Here is a 25,658-nt window from a genome sequence, read left to right as displayed (position 1 = left end):
TCATTATAACCTTCAACAACCAACTCATTACAGCCACCATAGACCAGGAATTTATCCTTGTTCCTTTTCAGGTACTTTAGGATATTCTTGGCCGCAGTCCAATGCGCCTCTCCTGGGTCCGATTGGTATCGGCTCGTAGCACTCAAGGCATACGATACATCCGACCTAGTACATATCATGGCATACATGATCGATCCAATAAGCGAAGCATATGGAATCTAAATCATTCTCTCTTGCTCATCAGGCGTCTAAGGACACTGTTTCTTACTGAGAGTTATGCCATAGGACATGGGTAGGTGCCCTCTCTTGGCCCCTTCCATGTTGAATCGTGCCAGCACCTTATCTATATAAGTACTTTGGCTTAATCCAATCATCTTCTTAGATCTATCTCTATAGATCTTGATGCCCAATGTGTACTGTGCCTCTCCCAAGTCCTTCATTGAAAAACACTTTCCCAACCAGCCCTTTACGGACTCTAATAGTTTAGTGTTGTTTCCAATGAGTAATATGTCATCGACATATAGGACTAGGAATGCGATGTCACTCCCACTGACCTTCTTGTAAACACAAGACTCATCTGGATTCTTGACAAAGCCAAACTTGCTAATAGCTTCATCGAATCGCAGATTCTAACTTCTGCTTGCCTGCTTTAGTCCATAAATGGACTTCGAAAGCTTGCATACCTTCCCAGTATTGCTTGGATCAACAAAACCTTCCAGCTGTGTCATGTACACAGTTTCTTCCAATATCCCATTAAGGAAGGCGGTTTTGACATCCATTTGCCATATTTCATAATCGTAATAGGCAGCAATTGCTAGGATGATCCAGACAGACTTAAGCATTGCAACTGGTGAAAAGGTTTTATCATAATCAACTCCGTGAATTTGCATGTAACCTTTTGCTACCAGTCTAGCTTTGTATACAGATGCAATCACTAATTAAACAACTAATTAAAGAGAGAGAGAAAAGACATGCTTCGCTCGATTCCCTAGCTCTTACTTGAACCCCGCAAACGCGAAGTCTCCGACGGCTCGTACCCACGAACCCGACCCGAACGGTCCAAGTCTCGAAGGTTAGTCGAGACCCGACCAAGAAAACTAGAGTTTTACGAACTTAGGGTTTTCTCACTTATCCAAGGAGATGCCCTTTTAGCTCCACTCAAGTGTTCATCCCAAATCCCAAAATCTTGGTATTTATAGGGAATTGAACCCTTAGACTCCCATTCATGATCAATGTGGGAGAATTCATAATTTTGCTACTCAATCACAAAGCACCACTTGGCACAAGGAAGAAGAGAGAAAGTGAGGACCACCCCAAAGAGGGACCAAAGGCCTTACTCACCAAGGCATTTAATATGCCTTGGTTCCCACTCCCTCCAACCGGACCACAAGGGCATATGGCTGGCTGGCAGCCTGCCTTGGCTGCCAAGGCTGCCAGCTGGCACCTAGCACCAAGGCTGGGCAGCCTAGCCAGCCACCCAGCCCATCGCATGGCCCCTGCCAAGGCCTGTGTGCTGCTAGCGAGCCACGCATGCCTGGCGCTGCTGCTGCGCCTATGCTTGCTGGCTGGGCGCACCAACGCTAGGCACAGCACACGCACAGCCTGCGTGGTGCTTGGTGCCCAGCATACGCACATGCATGCTGCATTGCTGCTTAGTGCCTAGCACTCGCACACGCAAGCTGCGATAGTGCTTGGTGCCTAGCACTCGCAAGCACGCAGCGTTGCTAGCATGCACAAGCATGCACCCGCATGGTGCTGCGATGCTAGGCTGCCAGCACACCCAGCAAGCCCGCATTGCTGCGAGGCTTGCGAGGAATGCTTGGGCCTTGCTGAGCACCAGCGCCCTGCCAGCCATCAAGGCCTGGCCTTGCGATGGCTGCTGGGCTAGCTGTGCGCCAGCGCCTAGCAAGCCAGCAAGGCCTAGCCTTGCGATGGCTGCTGGGCTTGAAGGGCAGCAGCGCCTAGCACGCTAGCACATGGCAGCCTTGCGATGCGTGCTAGGCTTGCGATGGGGTGCTTGCTTGAGTTAGCCTAGCCCTCGCATGGCTAGGCCAAGTGCGGGGTTACGGTCTAACTTGAACTGATATTGATTGATTTCACGTCTCATCGAATTCTAAATTCGTCTCGACTTGCGACGCTCGGTCTCTACGCCCTAGGCTCGATATCCGATGTCTTTGTTCGTAAAACTCTGACGACTCATTAAATCCTTCGGATTGATTTGTCGTCTCGGATCGGTTGTTCGATTGGGTTCGACCCGAAGGGTTCAGTCAAGATTAAGTTGTGACATTGATATCACTGATCGGAAGCGGCCTCCACCTAGGCATTCTGATCACTTGATCTTACTGAAGAATTAGCTCTCTGATAATTCTGAACCCTCTATCGGAATAATACCCTTGCTGGAAGGACACCATTCCTTTCACCAACCTCGTACGTCCCACCACCAAACTGAGACGATGAACCAGATGCAAACGCGTCTAGAACCATGTAAGGGTGTACCACCGGAGTAGCGTAACTAGGTGGGAACATATCCTTTAACGAAGACCAATGACTAGGGTTGTCATCATCATCGCCCTCCGTTTGGCCAGGCACCTCCCGTGTGCCTAAGATCTCCAACGAGGTGCATGGACGCCTCGTTCCCGCCTCGAACGAGTACGTGGCTGAGGACCAAGCTATAACAAAGACAAAGAAATGCAAGTTAGTCATCAAAAAGAAAAATAGATAAACAAAAAGAAGTGCATAAGGACCTAACGGTGCGACGTCCTACGTACGTCGACATGATGCCCGGTGGCTCCACTTCGCCAGCTGATATCTATAGGCGTCGAAAGCAACTGCCATCCACACCATCACTTCTTGAGAGGACTACAAAAATCAGATAAAATTAGAGAACAGGAGGATATATGTAGGAAATTGAAGAAAGTATAAAAACTCACCCATCTCTAAGACCGAGGGATAGATCTCTCCACCAACCGCCACTCCTTCGGGGCTGGATGGATCGTCTCCTCAATGGGATCGTGAACCCCTTGGTAGCGAATGGACATGCATGAGGGCTCAAACACCAAAGCTCTCTCTCCTCCTGCAAGATAATCTAATAATTAGCATCGCTGGGAGCTATAGAAAAGATGAACTAAACGATGAATAATCTGCAAACCTCCTCGCTAGTCAAGGGAGCAGCTCCTCCTCATAAGAGCGGTCAGGGTAGATATGCCTCCGAAAGTCCTCACCTATGGCACCATCCATAGAATGCAGCCGGAGTCTCTCCTGACTCATCATCGAAGCAGGAGGATCCCCGTGAAGCAGAGGAACATCTGAGGAGTGCTGGATAGCCACTCTCTCACCTAGGTACCACACTACATCGTAGGTACCAAAGAGGAAACGCCTCTCGGCCATGTATAGGAAAGCCAGCCAAAAATCGCCCAAGTCTGTCCATGGACGATATCGAATGGCAGGGTGCTGAAACAAAAGATATATGTCAAAAACTCATGATAAAACCTAAAGAATCGAAAAGCAAGAAATGTCCTTACATCAAGGATAGCCTTGACAACAGCTGCGGAAGATAGACCAGCACGGCGATCCTACCAGCTGGCAGCCATCGGGAGCCCTCTAGCCCTAGGCCTCGCCGGAGCTAGTGAAGGAATGTACTCGTAGAGCCAGACTTGCGAAAAAAACCATGAAGTCTAAGAACTGATGAAAAATAGAAACTTGAGATAAGATCACAAGATTAGAAAAAGATATACCTCTACGACCTTCCAAAGGCAAGAAACGGAGATCTCCGCTTCGCAGTGTCGTTGGTGGCATCCTAGCCGTTGCCCCAGAAGGAGGTCAGCGTAACCAACGCTGGCCCAGTTAAACATACTGACCCGCTAAAAGTCGCGCAGCGCAGGCAGATAGCAGCAGCAAAGCACGACTTCCCCTGTCAAGAGAAATGGTCCCCGACAGGAGAATAAGAACGAAAATGCAAACCCGCGTCTCCGGCGTAGTCGCATCATCATCAAAATCATGGACCAACAGTCGAGTACAAATAGATCTCATACTCGAGGCCTTCTCCCTGGCCTCAGCAGCGGCCCTATGTACAATCGAACCCAGAAGAGCCGCGGTCTTTGGAGAAGTTAGGGACAGCAACTCGTTCGCAGGAACTCGACCGGGCAAAACTCGAGTCCACTGATCACTGAAAAGTCAAGTGAGGTGACAGTCATCTCACCCCACGGAAAATGGAAGGTGTTCGTAGTATCCCAGAAGAACTCCAGGGCATCCCGAACACTGAAGCGACTCTCCTAGAAAGACTAGAAGGCCTCAGCAACTCGCAGAAGGGGAGTCAACCCACAGGACTCCTAAAGCACTCTCGCCTTGTTCTCAGCAATGTGTTGGCGGTACAAAGACGGAATGGTGTCGTTGCCCAAACCATGGCAACGTACATGCTCCTTTGTAAGACCCAGCAAAATTTGCTGGGAGATGTGGTGAACCGGCTGAAAAGTCAGGGTGTGCTCATCCCACTGAGAGAAAGACCACATCCGGCTGGTAGAGGTGTCGTCTCCCTCTCGTACAGGGTCGTCCTCTCGGTGAGACGAGCGGGAACGTGAACCGGAACCTCGTCGTCGAGCCATACTATTTATTATTTCCATAAAAACTAGTAAATTAAATGGTCTATAGTATCTAAGTTCGCCTAGCCGCATGATACTATGTTCGTCAAAACAGAGCACAAAAGTGCAAAAATAGAGCATGATTTTGATTCACACAACGACAAAGATTTTGAGCACAAAAACAATTTCTTGCAAGTTTATTACAAATATTGCAACAAATTAAGCACAGAGAGCAAGAAAAATAATCAAGAACAAGTTACATTGTACTCACGAACCTAGAGTGTTCAACAATGGTAAAATGCTCGTTTCATCACCAAATCTAGCAATTCTAGTCTCAAATTGCTCACAAAACAACATACAAACACATACAAGCAATTTCATGGCAAGAATTTTGATAAAAATTAAGCATACAAGGAAAACATATTTCGGAATTTCCCGAAAAACACAAAAGAAAACACTCAAATTTCACCCAAAATAAGAGGAGGTTGAGCAAAACTTACATAGATCGGTGTAGGTGAGTGAAAATGCAACGATTTGATGCAAATTTGAAATGATTTGGTTGAGAAACGAAGGTGAACGAGTAAGATGAAGTTTTGATGAACGACAAACACGAAAATGAGCAGCTGAAAAAATGAGAAAGAAGAAGCTTTAAATCCAGAAAAATACGAATTCATCACGGCGCGACATGTCTATTGCGCCGCGATGAGCCTGACGCGGCGCAATAGACATGTCGCCATGCGATGGCTTTGATTTCGCTTACGTTAGCCTTTGAGGGTCCCACAACTTGATTTGTTGGTCCATGATTATTCCTTTGAGCCTCTTGATGAGCATTTGATTCTTTTGAGCCTCATGATGAGAAAACTAATAAATATTTGATTTGATTTGATTAATAATCAGCCTGATTACAATTTTGATTGATGATCGACCTGATGACGATCACCTTATTGATTGATTGAGTACACTTGAGAATTGATTAAGCACATTTGAGCATTGATGAAGAGCATTGATTAAGAATATTGATTGATCATAATCACAAAGGATTCCTAGGATGGAAGATTTCTACGGAAATCAATTTGAAGCTCAGTAAGACCTTGAGGAATAAGGTTTTGCGATAGATTTTCCAAGGAGAGAGAAGCTACCACTTCTAAGGAGTGAAGGCGAGAAGATTTGAAGACAGCTCAAGGAGTAGTCGTGTTCGACAACATTCCCTAAGATGTGGAGGTTATCCCCCTTTGATTTGAAGACGGCTCAAGAAGTAGTGGTTTTTGACAACATTCCCTAAGATGTGGAGGTTGTCCCCCTTTGATTTGAAGATGGCGAAGCACAGTGATCTTCGATGATGCTCCCTGAGATGTAGAGATTGTCAAGCAAAAAAATTTTGATTCAGCAAAATTGATGTCACTTAGAGACGTGTGCTTGGCAAACCCAAATACGCATTTCTTTCCCCTAACTCCTTTATTTGTAGAACTGACGCTTTCTATAGGATCGGCGTTAAAAAGAGTGTTTAGGATTGCAGAACTTTCTGATTCATTCTTCGTCCCTATCGATATACTTTGACTTTTGTTTTCGAAACTTACATTTCTCCAAACTCAGTCAAAGTGGGGGCTTCTATAGACACTCCCCAAAAATCAAACCCAGTGATGAGTAACTTTCACGTCTTTGATTATAGAGTTAGGTGAAGGGTTGAAGATTCTTGTTGATTCCCTTTAGCCTTAATCATTTCTAACCTTTCTTTAAATGTTTTAAACCAAAATCATTCATTTCGTGTCTTTTAAAATCATTTATTTTGTGTATACTTTATGAAAATGTCCAAACCAGATTATTTTGGTCCATGATCTTGGTCCGATCATTGTATATTTGGATGGGGTTTGAAAAGAGCTTTCCAAGGATATATTATAAGCCCAAATCCGACTTATAACGAAGAAGTTATGGCCAAAATACTCAACCGAGCCCGAACCAAGCCTTGCCTGCGACCCAATGATCATGTGGAGGGTCCAATACCTTAATCCCATTCCTAAACCAATTAGGATCTATTACGAGTTTCTAGAATCTTCTAGAAGGTTTTTTTCGATCCTAAATCCATTAGGATTTATCATGAGCTTCTAGAATCCTCTAGAAGTCTCTAATTTATCATGTTTTCAAAAAGATAAAGGTTTAAGAATTTTACATCGGATAAAACATCTATTTTTCAATGATCTTAATCCCGATCAAAATAGAATACGTACGGATATTTGGTTGACTTAGTCTTATTGGGAATCAAACTCCGTACGGATTCTATCTTTCCATAACCATCGCTAAGCGACAGCACCATCGCGCCGCGATGAACCTGTCGCGTCGCAATGAACCTATCGCGTCGCGATGAGACCTGTTTTACTTTTATTTGAATCTTGACTCTTTTCTGATCCTTCGACTCTCTTTTTTCCCTATAAATAGAGGTCGTATCACCCTGTTTTCATTCACCAACAATCATCATCAACCATCTCTAATATTCTCTCTCTCTCTCTCTTAATTCTTCATGTTCTTAGCCTAGCCTAAACACATCCTACACACATCCTTGGTACTCTCTTCGATCAAACACTATACTTCCTTACGAGATTCGGATACTCCTAACCTTTCTCGACGTGACCTTCGATCTCGGCGGTTGATAGTTCTGAGGGTTTTGTCCCAAATCTATATTTCAATTATTATTTGATTTATTTACTTTTGTTGATTTAATCTTTCTTGAAGTTACTAACGTGTTTATTGTTTTAATAGCAAGAAGGGAGGAACATCAACGTGAGTAATTCGATCACCCATATTATTATTTTGATTTTGGAGTAGAAATCATGTTTAGAATATTATTTAATTCCTAGTATGATGTTAGGATGTTCTTATGATTTCTAGTATCATGTTAGGATTTTTTTGTGATTTCTAGTATCGTGTTTAGGTTAACGCTTTGATTACGATTTTTATTAGTGATATGCTAGGGTTTGTTATTAACCCGTTTAGTATCATGCCTAGAATCTTGCTATTAATGGTGTTTTTATGATATTATTATGATGTTGATTGTTGTGTCAATTATATGTTACTTGATTATTCATGATGGATTGTTATTGCTTGATTACGCCCCTTTTTGCAGGTTTAAAGGGAATTTGTACTTGAAATCACGCCTAATAAGATAATTAATAATTTAAATTTAGGTTAATATGATTTTAATTCAAGTGATCACCAATAATAGATTTGATTGTGCATTAATAGTCAACTAACGTAGATTACATAGGTTTAGGGCTAATTTGATGTATGTATGTTAATCGGAAAGCGCACATGAATATCATAAGAGTTAAGTAGAGGCCGATTTAGGGTGGGTTCAATCTCTTTTAGGTTGGATTCGTACCATCATCCCCGAATATCGAGTCATGGTTCCGGACCACTATGAAGTTAGCGATCTCCATGATCGTGCATGGGGTGTAACCTTCGCACCTGTGAAACGGTTTACAAGCTCCTAAAACTTGTTGGCGACTCTTATATTTCTAGCTTCCTTCCCTAGGAGCGCCGCCATGTCTAAAAACATGATCACAGTGGGGCTCAAAAGGTTGAATTTGAAAAATTCCCTACACATAACAAGTAACTCTCTGCACTCATTCCCTTTATGCTCTTCATGCCTTGAGTACCTGTCACTTTCTCTTTATTTCAACCCCTCTACTCACCATATAAATGGGTCATAGTAGGGCCAATCCAAAGGAAAGCCAAACACAAACACAAAGGTAAGAATCAGCAAAAGTTGAGTACATTTGCACCACACTAACATGAATGTCCTAGCACCAATAAAAATAATTTAAACATGCTCGTCATACGATCACAAGTCAACTTACCTTTGACTCATAACTAACAATTTTAATTATTAAATAATAATTTGGATTACGCATCGAATGGGTTTCCATCCTTAAAATTAGCCCATTAAATAATAATAAAAAAAAAGTACAGCGTCCTGTACCCCTGTACAAGCTATGATCAAATATAAAGTCACATAACTCCCCCCATGTGTTCATACTCAAGGTGTATACATTCTAAGAGTAGTTTTGGTGCGTATACTCTTATACTTTATGTGATTTACCAATTTAACCTGTGATGACTATAACCAATCAATCAAGAACAAACATAGCAACATTCAACACATACTTCCAATTCATCCTTGAATTAATTAGTGAGCACATACTATTTATTTTGGTTAAGGTTCCTTGCATAGTTTTGTGCACAAAATTGCACGATTACTACCTTGGTGCATAAAATGCACTACTAGACTTCCTTTACTCAAACTCAACTTACATGAGTGAGTAAATAAATAAACTAACTTCTTGACTCAACACCAATAATAAATGGGTGAGAAATAAATTCATGAATCATGCACAATAATTCTAATTTTAGCTCTTTTAAACATACATAAGTCTTGCTTATTAAATTCATGCTTTCTTGATACTTGAAAATAAAACATACGTCAATGATTCATACATATTCAACTTGTATCATGCCTCAAATAACATATTCACATGCTTGCATAATAAGTCATGCTCAACTAACAACAATTCCAAGCATATAATCAACCAAACATGTTACTATTTCATCACTTAAATCATACTTTACTACCCTAGCATGATACTATGCATCCACAAATATTCTTCTGCGCATACGTACCTTGAATGGTGCTTAAACTCGGCCACACTCACTAGAAATCACCTAGCTCAAAGCTTCCTATGAATAAGAATACATAACTATAATTAATCCACTATCCTCATAAATTTTTAGCAACTATAATACTCTTTAGACCTTACTAATTAACCCAATTTAATAATGGTATAAAAGCCATAAAACCTTTCTTTAAGTACCTTTTTCCCTTTTATGGGTAATCCAATCCTAACACCATAATTAAAAGGTAATGTGTATAATTAAAATCCAGCACGAATTTGAGGGCTTTAAACTTATTAGAGACACGTATAAACCATTAATTTAACATTCACAACAACCTAGGATCAAACCCCTAACTATAAATATTAAATTCCCAAATATTAAGGTTTGTAAATTGGGGTTTTTGATTAAATTAAAATCAGAAAATTATAGGAATAATTTAACAATATCAAATACCCAAAATCAATACCAAAACATAATAAAAAATTATGCTTTAAAATAGTAAAACAACTAGAATTAAATTAGGAGAAAGAAAGAGTTTTTTTTTATACTACCAAACCGTGAGGAGAAAGACAATAAGGGGGGACGGTGGCTGGCTGGTGGTCGCTGGTGGTCGGTGGTGGCGCCGGTGGCTGCCAGTCGTGAGGGGAAGAGATGAGGGGAAGAGAAGAGGGAGAGAGAGGCGTGGGAAAAAGAAAGAGAAAAAGAGAGAAAAAAGGTGAGAGAAAATAGGAGGAAAACTTTTGGGATTTTTGTATGAAATCTAACAATTATGAATTTAGAGGGTACAATTCTTGAGGTTTTAAAGTATTTAAACTCCCCTTTTAAAATAAAAACACTTATTACAAAACTATCATTACTAATCTTACTCCCCCTTAACTTCTCCTTTGGGGCCAACTTGTTGGGCTCTTAAGTGTTCTTGAACTCCCAACAAGTTGATCCATCAATTTAATTGATGTTGACCCAAATTAAAAATAATTTATTGGCTTAATTAATGACTCATATTATTTTATAAAGACTTACTTAATATTTAAATAATAAATTCTTGTAAAATGAAATGAATCATTTTAATTTATAAAAATAAATAAAATTTCTTAATTTATATATATAAAAATATTATAAAAATACAGAGTATTACAACATCCTTAATATTCCTCCAAATCAGTCACAATATCTCATTCATGAGATTCTAATACTCCAAGCCATCCTCAACGTTGCCTTCAACCTCGACGTGAAAGGTTGATATTTCTAAGGGTTTGGTCCCAAATCTATATTTCAATTCATATTTGATTTATTTACTTTATTGATTTAACTTTCTTGAAGTTTACTAACGTGTGTATTGTTTTAATAGAAAGAAGGTTGAGGCATCAAAGTGAGTAATTCAATTATCTCTTTAATTATTCTTTCAATTTTAGAGTAGAAATCATGTTTACAATATTATTTTAATTCCTAGTATCATGTTTAAGATGTTTATTATGATTCCTAATATCATGTTTAGGATGCTTATCATGATTTCTAGAATCATGTTTAGGATAATACTTTGATTTGATTATTAGTAACATTCTAGGATTTGTTATTAATCCGTTTAGTATCATGCCTAGGATCTTACTAACGATGTTTTGATTATGATGATTGTTGTATTAATCATATGTTGCTTGATTATTCATGATTTATTGTTATTGCTTGATCATGCCCTTGAACTGTTGAAAAAAAATGCAATGCACGTACATATATTAAAACAAAACGTCAATCACTTTGGATAGTTACTGCTTTTTTTATTTACACCTATCATCACAATTAAATAGGAGGAAACTTTGGATAATTAAATAGGAGGAATTTTGGATAATATAACGTGAATACAATTCACTTTAGCATTTGAGTCCAAAAGTCAGTCACTTTTCATTTTGATAGTTTCCGTATTCATAGGTTATAGCTTATTTTTTGAATGGATATATGTTATCTTATGAACTTTGATAGTTTTTGTATTTATAGGCCAACAATAGTAGTAGAGTATGCATTATTATATTATTCATGTTATTATACATATGTAGTGTAGTTTTTTTTATAAAAAAAAAAAGCATTGATGACATCATATATCAAAATGGCGGGAATTTTTTTAATGAGAAGCGATACATAAGATAAGGAGGGGGATGTATGATGTCAGCAACGTTTTATTTTAGTAATTGTTAATAGATATAAAAATTGATGACATCCTATGTATTTTAGGAGGCAAAAATTTTACTACAACTTGAAGTTGTTATTTTAGTAATAGTTATAGATTTTAAAAATTAAAAATTATTTCGAGCTTGCTAATGAGTTTACGAGTCTAGCCATGTATAGTTTAGGCTTTGCATATTAAGATATCGAGTCGAAATCGAACTCTACCTGGGTCCACTCAAGCCGAACTTAGATCGAGCAATTCTAAGACTTCTAACCTAGTCGAGCATCACGAATAGGCTTGGCTTAGTAACGTCTCTAATTATTAAGAAAAATCTGGGAATTTCTCTGATATTACATGTGCGTAATTAATCATATTCCTGTTTTTCAATTTTAGAGGCAATTAGTGCATTAAATCTGTTCACTTTTACACTGCACCCTCTCTCTCTTCCATTAAAAATTCAAAGCGTGCTCTTGAGTTTCCATTAAATCGTGCTCTGACTTCTCCATTGAAGCCGGTTCTGATCTTCTCCTCCATTGAAGCAATTTCTGAGGTAATAGTGTTTTTTTGTTAACATTGATTTTCAATCGCAAAATCTAGGGTTTTGTCTCACAATATCGTTGATTCAATTGTCAATATAGTCGATTTCGGGTTCTTATAAGGTGGATTATTGAACTATTGGCTATACTTAGTTACTTAAGTTATGAATTTTTTTAACGAACATTTTTGTTGCTAGAATTTTGTTATGTGCATTGTACGTTGATATTCTAAGCGAGAAGATTTAATGTATTTTTTTGACCCTAATTTGATAATTGACTCAAATTTGATTGCTAATGTGTTGCATTGTTTGAGCCTAATTTAGTCCACAAGCGGAGCCTTGTTGGGGCAATTGGAGCCCGAGCTGTGCTTGGGTTTTGATGCCGGTCGAGTTTCAGCTCGACCCGAGCCTGCCTAAATTCAATCGAACTCAAACTGAATCTACGCTACGCTTATTCAGGCTTGGCTCTAAGGTTAAGCACCCCCTAGTGAACCCATCTTAAGAATTTTATGATTAGCAACGCATCAATTGTCAATACCATTGAGTCACTTCAACCAATTCAGCATAAATTTGCAGGTTATAGGTTTTAGCCCGATAATGTTAAGATGGGACTACGAATATGGCCTATTCTACCCAGGGGCTATAGGATTGGTCAATGCAATGCAGATTTTTGCCAGGACTTAACAGAGTATTGGTTAATGACAATAGGCTTGCTATTTTCCCAAACTCCGAAGCAGCAATGTGCCTTCCAATCATAGCCACATAGTAGTCACCTCTCCTGCCCTAGCTTAGGGATGTGCCTGTTATAGACAGATATTGGTCGAATCCTAAAGTTTTATGAATGTCATTTTCTTTGTTGCTTTTGTCTGTTGTTAGCTGATTTCAGACTTGCTATTCACGTGCAATTAGCTGATAGGATTTGTTATTTGTTAATAAAATATGAATTAATGGCTATGCATATTGTTATATTTTTAATTTCATGAACCTAAGATGTATTGAATTTGTGACCTATATTTCACAATGCCAGCTACAGCTTTATTGTGTCTTAAGAGAATGCAAATGACATCGGATGAGGAGCAGCCATCTGATGAGCAGCAGCCATCTGTCTATGTCAAATACCGTTGCTTGTCAAGGTTGTTGCTGTTGTTATTTATTTATTTATTTTTTTATTTTTTAGTTGAAGGGTGTCTTCTCATTCCCATTATTTTTGTTCCGGGGGTGGGAGGTGGGGGGGGGGGGGGAGGATGGGCTGTTGTGACGGGGATGTATCTAACAAATATTCAGGAAAAAAGAAACTTGAGAGTAAAAGGAAACATATTAATCCCTCCTTTAGTCCTTTTCAGTTTCAAAGATCCGTTGGGCTCTCTTCTTATGATAAAAGTCTACAGGTTAAAAGTCATTGGGGCATCTGATGTGATGTTTTGAGCATAGTGGCATCTGTTTAAGAATTAACTGATGAGAAGTGTCCATTGTGAAGGGTGGGAAAATGGGGAAGGGTGAATGAGAGAAATTTCTGTATGTTGTAAGAGTCGGTCTTGTAAGTGAAATCTTTTTTATCATAAGTTGGTAATGGGATTCTTAAGGTAATTCTTCCTCATAACAAAAACAAAGTAGCATAGTCACTGTAGAATGAAGGTTTTACTTATATCCTTAGTGTTGTATTGCTCATTGCTCAGTACTGTTGAAAAGGACCAAATGTGTATATATATATATTGTGTTACATTGCAATTTTTTAATGGTTAGAGCCTTATGGGTCAATTTCGTTTCAGACAAAGTAAACAGAAGCTAGAAGAGTTGTTACGGGAGTGGTCAAAGTGGCACGTGCAGAATTCTTCTGGAACTCTTGTAAGCTTTCATCACTCTAGCTTGTGGATTTCCCCTACCTTGCTCTTTATGTCTTTACCAACACTAAGGTTGCTTCTCTCTAACACTAGAATGGGCAGGTTTTTGGACAACAATAAAGTTGCTTCTCCCTCTTATATGTTATTTGTAGCCTTTTCCCCCTAATTTATCTAGTGCTATCCTCGTTATTATGTCACTTGCCACACTTGTCAACTGCAAATAATGCCTTGTCAAAAATCAACTTGAATTCAAACCAATCCAAAAAGCGACTCATGGCCAAACTATAGTGACTTGATTTTATTTATTTATTTATTTTTTAATTTTTTAATTTTTTAATTTTTTAATTTTTTTTACCTAGACCTAAATAACCAAAAAAATTAAATGTTCGAAGTGTATTGAACCTACTTTGACCTGACTAAATTGAAAATCATCATATCTATAGAGAAACTGTCATTGACTACCTTTTGCAAACAATGTTTTTTAAATTAATACCTTTATACTTTTATTTATAAAACCACCTTTTCTCAAAGTCTAACATCTATATTTCACTATCCAGAAGAAATCCATCCAATTTTTTGTCACACGGGGTCCATATAGTAAAGTAGTGCTTACTTAGTACTAATTAAGATTTTGGCTTTGTTGGTACCAATTAACTTCTTTGTTGGAACCGAAATTGTACCAATAATGTATAAATTTGTATCAATAGGAGTCTCTTCCATGTATTTATTCAATTTAGCGCTCATTGTTTTGCATTTTATCATAGCTTATATGCTGTGGGAAGGGTACTATTTTGAAGATGCGGTACTCATTCTTATTCAAATAAACACCCTCTTAATTGGGCAGATCGCCAAGCTAAGTTCACAAAATTAATATTAAGATGAAACTCAATTGTTAGACTTAGTTTTTCTTATGTTAAAGTGGGTGTAGGAAGATTTTGAGCTTTGATGTAATTAAGGAGTATTTATTTTTGAGGTATGGGGCGGGGTGGGTGGAGGTGGAGGTGTGGAGTAGGGTGGGATGTGGCGGATTTGGGGAAAGTACATAGGATCCACCCCCATCCCATCACCCATAGTGGGTATTACTTTTATCTCCATCCCTGCCTTATCAGTTATCACCCACCAAATTGGGACCATTGATTAATACCATTTATAAACGGTAGCCATTGACAAAATTTTCCCTACATAGAAATAAAATGAAATTATTAGGACTTCTCTACACAAAGTGAATTTAATTATTATAATCATTGGGTATAACATTGTCAATGCATAAAAAAGATTTAGGCACATCAAGGTGATTAGGAGGTCTCTAGCACTTAGGTGCCTTATTACGCCTCGTTATTTGAGGTGGACATAATACACAATAAGGTTATTTGATGAAACGAGAGAGCTACAAGTAACATCATAAAGGAATAAAAGTCAATCTCTCTGAGATGCACCGTCGACTCTAATCGTGCGACTAGCACAGTGGTGTAGTACTATCCCATTTGGACAACCTCCTTTCAGAGAGTCCTCAACGCATTCCGCTCTATATACGCCATCAACATCCTTGGATCCATCATACAGCGAGATGATCCTCTGGGATCACGAATTTGTCCATGCTAGGTTGTCGTGTCACTTTCTCCCAAGTACCGAAAGGGGTTCCTCGTGCCATGGTAGCTAGCATTGTGGGCTGAGAGGACTGTGATGGGCTAAGTACGTCGGCACCCTCGATAACGCCCCAAGGTCGATACTCAACGACGAGTCTTTGACCACAACAAAACGAGATTTTCATGAATAAAAAACACAAGCAAATCAAGTTAACAAGTAAAGTCTAAGAGACTTGTGTCGTCACGATCAGCATGTGATAGTATGTCTCTTAGGGAGGCGATAGAAATAATCATAGACATTCCTCGGTGACGTCAACTTGCTCTTACCGAGAACGAGTGTGTTCCCACCCACGCAGGAGCCCGTGTCGGAAAATACTCGTAGAAACACAACTGCAATAAACGAAAGTTGAGATTTTGTTCCTAACAAAGATCATGGCAAAAGATTTAAAAAAAGATCAATACCTCTACAACTTTTCGGAGGAGTCACAGTGTCCTAAGAGGTACGACAGACTTGTCTTAGGAACAAGTACATGTCTGCAATGCAATGTCAACGCACTGGGGGTGAACACGGATCGGATATCTGATTTTGGATCGGATATCCGTATCTAAAAATTCCTATATTTGATATCCGTAGATTTCGGATAAGATATCCGTATCTGAAAATTCCTATATTTGATATCCGTATCCGATACGATATCCGGATATTCGAAAAGTTTTGGATCGGTAGCTCGGATATCCAATCTGACCCTAATATTAATTTTTTTTATAGTATTGTTTAGATACTAATTAATGGCAAAATTAATTTTATTTAAATTACAACCTGAACAAATTGAAAGATTAAATAATATGAATAATTGACAAATCAAATACCTAGAAATTTTTGAATCCAACAACTAATTTGAACAAATTAAAAAACAAAGAAATTTTAGAGAAAGTTGCAAATTAATTGTCACATATTACAAAACAAATAAATTGATGGAGTAGCCGTGAGGAGGATGGTGGAGCAACTGTGAAGAGGAGAGACCAAGAGAGAGAAGCTGCCGTTGCCGTAGATTTGTTGATTTGAGAATGATTATGAACGAGTAGAATTTGATGAAGGAAAAGTGTTGCAACTCTCTAGAATTTGAGAAATGACTAGAATTTGTCGATTCCAATATGAGAGGAGAGAAGATAGAGAGAGGAGATAGGAGAGAGGGGAGAGGAGAGTGAAAGATTGAGAGAGGCGGTGGGGGGTAGTGGGGATGAAATTAGGTTTTCTAGTTTGGGCCTTTATTTTTACTCCTTGTGAGTTTTGAAAACTTCAATTTTTTTTTTTATTTTTGGGATTGAAAATTTGAAATAAACAGAAAAATAAATGATTTCGGGGATCAAATATCCGAAATCCAAAATTTGGATATCTGATATCCGATTTTTTCCGGATCGAATATTCGATTTGAAATTGATTTCGGATCGGATATCCATAATTTTTGAATCGGATGCGGATCAGATCGTCGGATTTCCGATAGTTTTGCTCAACCCTAACATTGACTACAAATAACGCAACAATACAAGACTCCCCTTTCAGGAGAGATCGTACCAACAAGAAAAATGAGTACAAATGTACGAACCCTGTCAAAGCTGGCTACCAGGGCTACAACGAGTTCAATTTCCTGCATGAGTCCGACTGTGCAAAGACTCGATAACAAGGCCAGGCTGTTCCAAAACCTCCGGATATGACAACCTGATTTCCGGATCCGAGCCACGGGCCGCAAAGTGAAGATGACTCCAGTAATGATAGAGAAGTCTTTGGGGGTGAGAGCCATCTTACCCGAAGGAAACTGGAATGTGTTTGTAGACTTGTAGTATCCCAAAAGTACTCTTAACAACATTTGAACAACAGTGCCACTTCCATGAGGGCTAGAAAATCAGTGACGGCTCTCCAGAATTCTGATGTTATCTGATTTTTCTGGTAAAGTCTGGTTTGTTCTGATATGAAATAGGTTATTAAAGTTAGTAAATAATGTGTTGTTAATAAAGCCTTGGTTTTCTTGCAGTATTTCTGTTGGTTCATTTGATATAAGCAATTTTCACTGCTATATTCTTATGTTTGATTGTAAGTTTGGATGTCTAACAACTTATACAGGATCGAAATGGAGGATCAGAAACTGGGGAAGGAACATACTTTCCAGCGCTGGATATTGGCACAGAAATGAATACTGTTGTGGTGAGTGTATAAACTTGCTTCTTATTTCATGGTAACAATTTGCTTTGTAGAAGTAACCTTAGAAGTACATTAGGAATGGGTGGATGGCCTAGATGGTATTAATTGCACCAAATAATCTCTTTTAAGTGCATCTGCATTTTTGTGAGAATCTGAGTTTACAATTGTTTATTTATTGAATGCATGTGTCCTGACTAATTTTTTTGTATCATTGTCACCTAAAAACACCTCTCTAAGAGTATTTTAGCATCCACGCAGTTGGCTCCGTTCTGGTTCCACCTTTGCCTTCAAACAAGATTTTTTTAGTGTCACACAGTCAGCACTCCTAAAGTTGTTTCCCTCTGTAACTTTCATTATAAACTTTAGTGAGAAGTGAACCTTCTTACCAATGTACTTGACGATCATAGAATGAGCTAGTCTGACATATATTTGTTTCAATCAAACTTGGCAAATTGTCATAGGGCAACTTCTAAAACAGACTAAAGCGTTGAGACTCGTTAGTGATAGAGGCTGTCAAATTTTAATTATAAGGCTGTTCATACATATGATGTATTGTTGTTTGTAGATGGGTGGTAACGATGTGTATATGGACCTCTCACAAATGGTAGTTCTAGATTGTGTATAGCTCACCAATGGTAGTTCTAAACTGGGTGTTCAGTGTATTGGTTTTTTTCTCAATTTGAGGTGTTGATTTACATTATGTGCCTATGCAGAGTTTTCAGAGATTTATTTATTTATTTTTTACCGATTGTAGAACTTCTGGATGGAGGATGAAATAAGGAAGCCAGAAGACGAGGATTTTAAGCCAGTTGAGGATGCATTTGTGCCTCTTTATGATCGTGAATTTGCATTGGGTTCAATCTCAGTTGATGGATCAAGTAACTTGGAAGGGTAATGATTTTATTTTTTGACTTCCTGTTGTAGTGGTAGTAGGCTTGCAATGGGTTACCATGTTCTACTTATTGATCTTTTGACCATTCCCCAATCATTAGCTGAATTTTGGCTGGTTTCATAACTTGGGCTTTGAGCATTTGTTAATCCCTTTGTATTAAATTATTTACTCTATTAACTAAAATCAAGGCATGTTGCAACTTTGAAAGAGGAAAAAAACGAATCTTTCCAATATTTTTAGATTAGTGTAGGCCATGCTAATCTTCTCTTTTCACTATTCTGAGTTAGGCATGTTGTAATCCCTTAAGGAGCGACTCTTTTTGAAAGCTTGAATCAAAGCTGTTGCTGACATAAATTGCCTGAAAATTTAGACTCAAAAGCTCATTCATGTTTCCAATTACCTGTCTTATTTTTTTTTTTTTACCAGTCCATATGGTCCGTATAATTTCCAGGATTGTCTTCTTGTACATGCTTTGATTGATATTGTCTTCAAGCTATTTCATGATGTTGTAGGTTTCTGTTTTCTTTGTCAACATTCTAGGGGATTGGAGCTACTGGATGCCCCTCGTTGTTTTAATTGTGGTTCTTATAGTCATTCTCTTAAAGAATGCCCAAAGCCTAGGGACAATGCTGCTGTTAATAACTCTCGCAAGCAGCTCAAGTCTAAGCGTAATCAGACAGCTGGAACGCGCAATCCTACTAGATATTATCAAGACACTCCTGGCGGTAAGTATGAAGGATTAAGGCCTGGTGCTCTTGATGCAGAAACAAGGCGACTTTTGGGTCTTGGGGTAAGATATATCCTAGTTAGCTATTGTGTACATTTAAAGCTATACTATTCATGTCCGATCTGGTGGAAATTGTAAATGTTTGTTTGTTGATTTGAAAAATCCTTGGTATTATGTAAAGTGCTAACTACATAAAGAAAATTAGTAATCAGATGTAGAGCAGTGATTGGTTTGCTTCATTTTGTTTTGTTGTAGTTTATCTTCATTTGCTGCTAGGTTTTAAGCTGGTTGAAATGTTCTTTCTGCTTGGCTTATAATATATAGTTTCTGCATTATTAATAATGTGTACTATATCATTTCAGCTGTCCATTTATCTAATATGTTCCAAATATGTTTGAAGCTAGTTTTATGCTATTCTTCTTTGAGTTTGTTCTATTTGATGTGTATATTATTATAGAGTTGTAATATACCATTGTCCCAATATGCAGTGAAAATGCTAAATTTGGTTGTCCAAGAACCTTGGGTAAATAGTATACAAGAATAACAAATTTGTTATTACCTGTTTTTATTGGTTTTTAATGTAAACTTTTCGCGGGTATGGAATCTGCAGATACAGTTTTTTTTTTTTTTTTTTTTTTTTTTTTTTTTTTTTTTTTTTTTGCTTAATATTCTTTTCACTTATTACTCTCTTTGTACTAAAATTGTAATATTTTTATCTTGGTTAAATCCTTAACAAGACCACCCGACCTGGCTGGCAAAATTGTTTTTGAATTATTGTAAAATGTTAAAATTAACATCATATTAATTACTTCCTTTGTTTTTTTTTAGTTGACACTTTGCCTTTTACACCATTCACATCCTACTCTTTGATTAGCTTTTGTGATTTTTAGCTACGATAAAACAGTCATGTGAGATCTTGTTTGAATTGTCTTGATGTAAATTTTATTAACATCCGCTTTTTATAGTTTTACAATGTTAATAATTATAGATATTAATTGTTAAAATTGTGCATTGGCAAGTGTGATAAAAAGAAAGGTGTCAACTAAAAAAAACGGGGTAGTATTTTTGTGAATTGTCATTTTCTCAAGTCCAAATTTTGGATCTTTCTTTGTGTGTGTGTGTTACTAGTATACAATCAAGGATATTAAGGACCAAATTCTATATATATACAAATGAGAAGTTGTTAGAATGAGAAATATTTTATGTGCAATTTTTTGAACAAAATGGGCATTTATTTTGAATTTAATGGATAGAGTGAGGAACTTAATGGAACAGAGGAAGTACATATTAGAAAGATGTATATTTGCGATATAGCACTGATTTCATGAATTTTCCCTCTTGCTTTATTGCATTTGGCTGTCTTATACCGGGAAGCTGAAAATTTCCATTGATTTATTTCTTTTACTTTGTCGACAGGAATTTGATCCACCCCCATGGCTCAATAGAATGAGAGAAATTGGTTATCCTCCAGGGTACCTAGGTAAGTGAATTATCAAATTCAAATGCATATTATTCTCCTTCCTTGAGGATAATTTATTTGTATAAGTGTTTTATTGCGTAAGTGGGGAAGTGGTTGATTTATTTATTTTCTTATAAGGACAATGATGTCCATGAATGAGAATGTGAGAAAGTGTGGTTAAAGATTAATAATTTAAGTGGGCATCATGAAAGAGAGAAAAATGATAAAATATTTTGGGTGGAATTTATGGGAATAGAGAGAAAAAATAAAACATTATAGTAAGTTACCAAGAATTTAATTGATTCATTTATTTTGTAAGAGACGAATAAGGCAAGTGATGCAAAAAAAGAAATTTAATTGACTAATGGTAATAGTGATCGATATGTTAAATGGGTATTGGGGGAGTGTGGATGGGCTTTTGTGTTTTGATTCTTTGGTAACTGCAATCTACCAAAGTGTAGGTCATGTAGGCAGCAAAAGAGAAGAGTAAGGGTGTTGGGGGGGGGGGGGTGTTTTGCATTGGGCTTGCTAGCTAAGGTATAACAATTATCTTTATTTTTATTTTTTCTATTGAGAATGATAATATCTTAGAAAGTTAGAATGTATATCAGGTTTTGACATATGTCATTGTTGATATGTATTTTGAAATTAGTAACTTATACTTCCTCCATTCCACAAATATTGCAGCAATTAACATTTTAGGAAGTTTCAGAAATATTGCAACATATCCTTGTTTACATATGTTTTCTCTCTCCTCATCACATGAGTCCTTGTCTTTATTCCTCTCTATCATTCTCTTTAAAATCGTGTCCCCTCCCATGTTGCAATATTAGGGGAACTAAGGAAGTAGTATATAGATTTAATTGTTTTACCCCCAAAAACAAAAAAAAAAAAATTATCATCATTAAAGTTGACATTATTACTAAAACAACAAAGTAGGCTCAAAGATATTTGAAGGTTAATATTATTATAGAAAATCTTGGTAAGAAAAATTAATAAAACGAAAATTGCAAATGATGAGAAAGTGTTGATATTACCTTAAGTTCGTCTTTCTTTTTTTATTTTTTTTATTTTTATTTTTTTTACAAATACAGAACATAAAATATGTTAAAGATATGTATTGATAATTTAGTTGAATATACGTAGAAGATATATAACAGCTAAATTAGAAAGAATAGTGTGTTATTACTGTTATATACATCCTTCATTTCTTTTAATTTGACGCTTTTCATTTTGGTGCACATATTAAGGAGTGAAAGAGAAAAGCAAAAGACAAATTGCCACCGTCCCTTGTCCCAAATCTTTTGAGATCCATGAAGTTTCATGGTTTAGAAGTATAATTCATGACCTATTTTGCTTTGATGAGGGTCTTTTTCTTCGAAAATTAGAGTTTTCACTTCCCCCTCACAAGACGGTGCAAGGTGCTAGGGGTATGGTTTAACTTGGTTTGGTTGAGGTGTTTGTGGTTAGGGGTAGGTTAGGCGCACAAGGTGCATCCGAGGCACATTTGATGTAAATTAAGCCAAATGTTTTAAATTGTTCATATTGTGCTCCTCACTTCAAAGAGGCACACCTAAGCGCAACAGAATTCCTCTCGCTTTAGCGTGCCTTACATTTGTTGAAATACTTAAATGGTATTGTCCTTGAGTGAAACTTTTTTCATGATTGTTCTATAAAGTAAGGAGATCAATTATATCCCACATTTCCTCAATGATGCCAAACATGCATTTTGTGAAATGAAGAGTATCACTCAGTGCTCTACTTCTAGTCATCTTAAATCCATAACAATGCTCAACAACTCCTTAATGAGTTTGCATTTGTTAGTATGTCCTATTTATTTATTTCTCAAAAGACACTTTATTTAAAAGGAAAGGTACAATTCTTTTTTCTTTTTGTTTGATTTCTTGCATTTGTTATTATATTATATCCTATTTGTTTTTTAAAATAAATAATCTGTCAGGTATTATACAAAGCCCAAAATGAATTTGGCACTCTCCTTTTCTTCTTTTGCATGTTCCCACTTGTGAAACACACATCGACACTGAAGTTTTCAGGTGGCAGGAGAATATTTGGGGCAGTGTTAAAATCACTTGCATCATAACATAAATTATATGGTGCGCCCAGTCAAACCGATGTTCTTTAAGGTTTGAACCATATATTTGTTTACTTAGGGACCATAATCTTTTACTTTATGTACATTTCAATAGGTGCACAAACCAATAATTAGCTGTCCAAATTATTCATAATGTGTGAATGATGATGTAGAAAATTTATGTGTTCATGTCTGCTAGCTGAAAGCTTACTTTGGAAATCTGCATTATGTGAGATCACAATTATCCTGTGGAGCTTATCCATAGATAGTTTGCCTTTGAGTTGGTGCAAAATTGTGTTGGGAGTCTATTTTTGCATTTTAATTTCAAATTACTTTGCTTCTTTGATCTATTATTTTGATTTCATGATCTAATCTTGTTAACATTTGAAATTCCAGAGCCAGATGATGAGGATGTGCCTTCTGGAATTACCATATTTTCTGATGAGGAGATTAAAGAGGACAAAGAGGAGGGGGGCCAAGAGGAGGGTGAAATTCTTGAAGCGGAACATGTTGAAACACCGCAGAAAATGAGTGTAAAGTTTCCCGGCATAAATGCACCAATCCCGAATGATGCAGATGAAAGAGTTTGGGCAACTAGACCTTCCAATTCTGATCGGAATCGGTATGTTGATGGTGCTTATTTAAATTATTCTTCAGAGTCTTATAGTAGGGGACGACACCGAGAGCATAATAACCGTGATTTCAAGGACAATGATTCATTAGGCTTTGACAGAGCTTCCAGATATACACCGAGGTATAATGACCACGACTATAGCTCCACATCCCACAACTCAAGGAAAAATGTTTCTGCACCTAGGAGTCCTAGTTCTGGAAGATCTGTAGGTGATAGAGTTAGAAATGATCCTTTGGATCCAGAAGACACCTTAGCTCACCGATTATACAGCTCATATTCGTATAACTCAAGTAGACGTTTTCCAGAGCACAACAATGATTCAGATGGTAGCAGGGGCGATCAACCTGATTATTCTTCAAGAGGTAGGGATAGAGATGACAGACATCGCTATCGTAGTGGTAGTGGGCGATGAGCAGCATAACTTATAGTTACTCGTCAATAATTGTATAAAGTTGTGCCTGCTTATGTCAGATTTGTTGTACCATGGTGTTACCAGCATCTTCATTTTTTTTTACTACATCATTATTAGGGGTCAAGTCAAATTTTGGTTTGCCAATGTAATACTCTAATTCTTTGTTAACTTTTTTTTTTTTTTTTTTTTTTTTTTTTTTTTTTTTTTTTTTTTTTGCTAAGCTGAACTTGTAACACGAGGAAATAGAGTAATAATATAACTTAGTCTTTTGAAGACCTGTATTTAAGCAAGAAGAGCAGCAAAAAATTCATCTTGCATCTCTAATAAGCAACAAAAAATTTTGCATGCCCCTGATTTACATTAAAGTTAATGTAAATCAGTGGGCTGGCACGTGCGAGAAAGTGAGAAAATATATATATTATTTTAATTACAAAAACAAAACAGCGAAAAAGCTAAGAAAATGCAGAACAAAAATAGAGGAGAGAGAAAGTGAGAACATGCAGAGAGAATGAGAAAACGGGGAAACTCATACCTTAGGGTTTCGATCATCATTGAAAATTTATTAACAAACTTCAATACCTCAAATTGTGGTAATCTAATCCACGAATTACTACAAAAACAGACGCAAATTGAAACTCCATTGTTAGGTAATTTTGAGAACTCGAATTCTTTTGTTGAAATCGATTTAAATCACTCGATTGTAGAAGAAGAAACAAAGAGTTTTGGAGATGAATTTGTTCAAAATTTTGGCGATAATAGCAATCCAGAAGAAGTAGACAATGCGAAAGAGAGAGAAAATCGGGTTGTCCCTCATAAATCAATTGACTCAAATTTAGAACAAACATCCAAATCAAATGCAACTGAAGGTAACTTCTATATAATCAACCGTCTAATTAATCAAAATTCATATTGTTTTATTTTAATTGTTGAGAAACCAATTAGTTGAATAAGTGATCATAATTGTTATTTTTGATATGAAATTATGTTACCTGTATGAATGCAACATTGATAAAAGTTACCACGAATTACTCTTAAGAAAATTCAGGTTGTATGCAAAAAGTTACCCTTTGTATGCACAAATGTTACCTTTTTTATGCATAAAAGTGACCCATATACCACATAGTATTACTCCACTTCACTTTGATTTCTAAACATAATGACATGCTGCCTCTGGTTGTCTGATATGTCTGTATACTTATTATATTAAATCACAGATGCAAATCCAATTGATGCCTCTAGTTTAGATCTTAGAGGATCATTTGTTGGTGTGGTAAGAGAAACTTTTGCAGAAATTTTGGAATTGTACTAAAAACATGCTGCTATACTGGGGTTTTCAATAAGAAAGCATACAACAAGATACTTCACACACACAAAGATAATCCGAGAGAAGAAAGAAGGAAAGAGAAATTTAGGTGACAAGAAACAAAATTAGTTGAAATAGTTGATGAAGAGAATGTAAACGTGAAAACAAGAAAGCCAAGGCAAGTACGTAGCCATTACACGATTTGATTGCAAGGCATGCATTAGAGCAAAAGTAAATAAAGAAGGACATTTTGAGGTGGTGGCACATGTATTACAACATAACCACGAGCTAACAAGGTCACAGTGGCATTATTTGCATCGTTCGGAAAGAAAAATGACAGAAGAAAAAGTTGAAGTAATCAAAACAATGAAATCTTCAGGTCTGACTACAATAGACACTTATAATTACATGTCTACAGAAGCTGGGGGAGAACAGAATGTAGGCAATAGTGTTGTAGGTCACCTGAATTTCTGCTCAAGGTTAAGAATGGAGAAAATTTAGGCTAGAGATGCTCAAACTTTAGTGAATATTTTAAACTAGGAATAATTAGAGGATCCAAACTTCTTTTTTAGAGTGA

General features: G+C 37.2%; 1 protein-coding gene across 2 annotated transcripts; it reads left to right on the top strand.

The window, feature by feature from the left end:
* The first annotated feature begins 11,684 nt into the window (after positions 1-11,684).
* LOC110702899 lies at positions 11,685-24,221 on the top strand. 2 transcript variants are annotated; one of them, XM_021880652.1, is made up of 8 exons: positions 11,685-11,950; positions 12,969-13,068; positions 13,705-13,780; positions 17,485-17,565; positions 18,317-18,453; positions 18,995-19,244; positions 20,598-20,661; positions 23,129-24,221. In XM_021880652.1, the coding sequence occupies exons 2-8, from the start codon at positions 12,989-12,991 to the stop codon at positions 23,776-23,778; spliced, it is 1,338 nt and encodes a 445-aa protein (XP_021736344.1). In that variant the 5' UTR covers positions 11,685-11,950; positions 12,969-12,988; the 3' UTR covers positions 23,779-24,221. The 2 variants fall into 2 exon arrangements, with proteins under 2 accessions (XP_021736344.1, XP_021736343.1); XM_021880651.1 differs by having other exon boundaries at positions 11,686-11,950; positions 12,963-13,068; positions 23,129-24,220.
* The last annotated feature ends 1,437 nt before the right edge of the window (positions 24,222-25,658 follow it).

This window comes from Chenopodium quinoa, unplaced genomic scaffold (genome assembly GCF_001683475.1).
Source record: "Chenopodium quinoa cultivar QQ74 unplaced genomic scaffold, ASM168347v1, whole genome shotgun sequence".
NCBI classification, from domain to species: domain Eukaryota; kingdom Viridiplantae; phylum Streptophyta; class Magnoliopsida; order Caryophyllales; family Amaranthaceae; genus Chenopodium; species Chenopodium quinoa.
The sequence above is the reverse complement of the archived record's forward strand: the minus strand, read 5'-3'. Positions and strand labels throughout refer to the sequence as shown.

Bases quoted from the DNA above. Each gene is read 5' to 3' on its own strand.
- LOC110702899 (XM_021880652.1), top strand. From the start codon at position 12,989: ATGCAAATGACATCGGATGAGGAGCAGCCATCTGATGAGCAGCAGCCA. The intron at 13,781-17,484 runs GTAAGCTTTCAT...CAACTTATACAG, and splicing joins AGAATTCTTCTGGAACTCTT to GATCGAAATGGAGGATCAGA. The intron at 20,662-23,128 runs GTAAGTGAATTA...TTGAAATTCCAG, and splicing joins TTATCCTCCAGGGTACCTAG to AGCCAGATGATGAGGATGTG.